This window comes from Naegleria gruberi (assembly GCF_000004985.1).
Source record: "Naegleria gruberi genomic scaffold NAEGRscaffold_16, whole genome shotgun sequence".
Taxonomy (NCBI): Eukaryota; Heterolobosea; class Eutetramitea; order Acrasida; family Naegleriidae; genus Naegleria; species Naegleria gruberi.
Genome location: NW_003163311.1, coordinates 1 through 914, shown reverse-complemented (window position 1 = coordinate 914; position 914 = coordinate 1). Strand labels below are relative to the sequence as shown.

The 914-nt window shown below is 24.5% G+C and overlaps 1 protein-coding gene across 1 annotated transcript; it reads left to right on the top strand.

Annotated features, from left to right (window-relative positions):
• Nucleotides 1–305: 305 nt before the first annotated feature.
• NAEGRDRAFT_32478 (uncharacterized protein) lies at nucleotides 306–821 on the top strand (the record flags this gene model as incomplete). The annotated part of the gene is made up of 1 exon (XM_002678762.1): nucleotides 306–821. The coding sequence occupies one exon, from the start codon at nucleotides 306–308 to the stop codon at nucleotides 819–821; it is 516 nt and encodes a 171-aa protein (XP_002678808.1).
• Between the last annotated feature and the right edge of the window lie 93 nt (nucleotides 822–914).

Sequence of the window (914 nt, the reverse complement as noted above, 5' to 3'; positions counted from 1 at the left end):
TGAAGTATTACTCCACCAAAACATCGCTACAGGTTTAAATTCTGAAGGTGGACATTTTGAATGGACTAATACCATTTATGTAACCACAGGCAGATTGCAATAAATTCACAATCACTCATTCACATTGTTTTGAATATCAAAAAAAACAAATCAATTTAATAATATCTAATACAGTATACCAAGTGTTATTATCACTCAAATCATCAATCAAATAATACTTCTAAATGTCTAAACCTAATTTTAATTTAAATTTTACAAGTTCAGTTATTGAACCACAAGTATTAAATTATGTTCGTAAAATTGGAATGAGAGAAGATGATATTCTTTCACAATTACGTTTAGAAAGTGAAGAACAATTAGGTAAAGCAAGTGTAATGATTTCAACACCTGAACAAACACAATTATTAAAATTATTAATTAAATTTTCAAATGTAAAATCAATTTTAGAAATTGGTACATTAACTGGTTATTCAACACTTGCATTTGCATTATGTGATAAAGATATTAATATTACAACATTGGATATTAATGAAGAATGGTCTAATTTAGGTAAAAAATATTGGAAATTAGCCAATGTTGATTCACAAATTAAATCAATAATTAAACCAGCATTACAAAGTTTACAAGAATTAAAACAAGAATTAAAACAATTTGATTTAATTTATATAGATGCAGATAAAGAAAATCAATTAAAATATATTGATTTTGCCTATGATTTATTAAGAGATAATGGTTTATTAATTATTGATAATGTATTATGGGGTGGTCAAGTTGTTTTTAATGAATTTAAAAATACATCATGTGAATTTATAAGGAAATGAATCAACAATATTAAATGATCATAGATGGGAATTAGCAATGACTACTATAGGTGATGGTGCTACTTTTTTATTAAAGAAATAAAAATGACACTA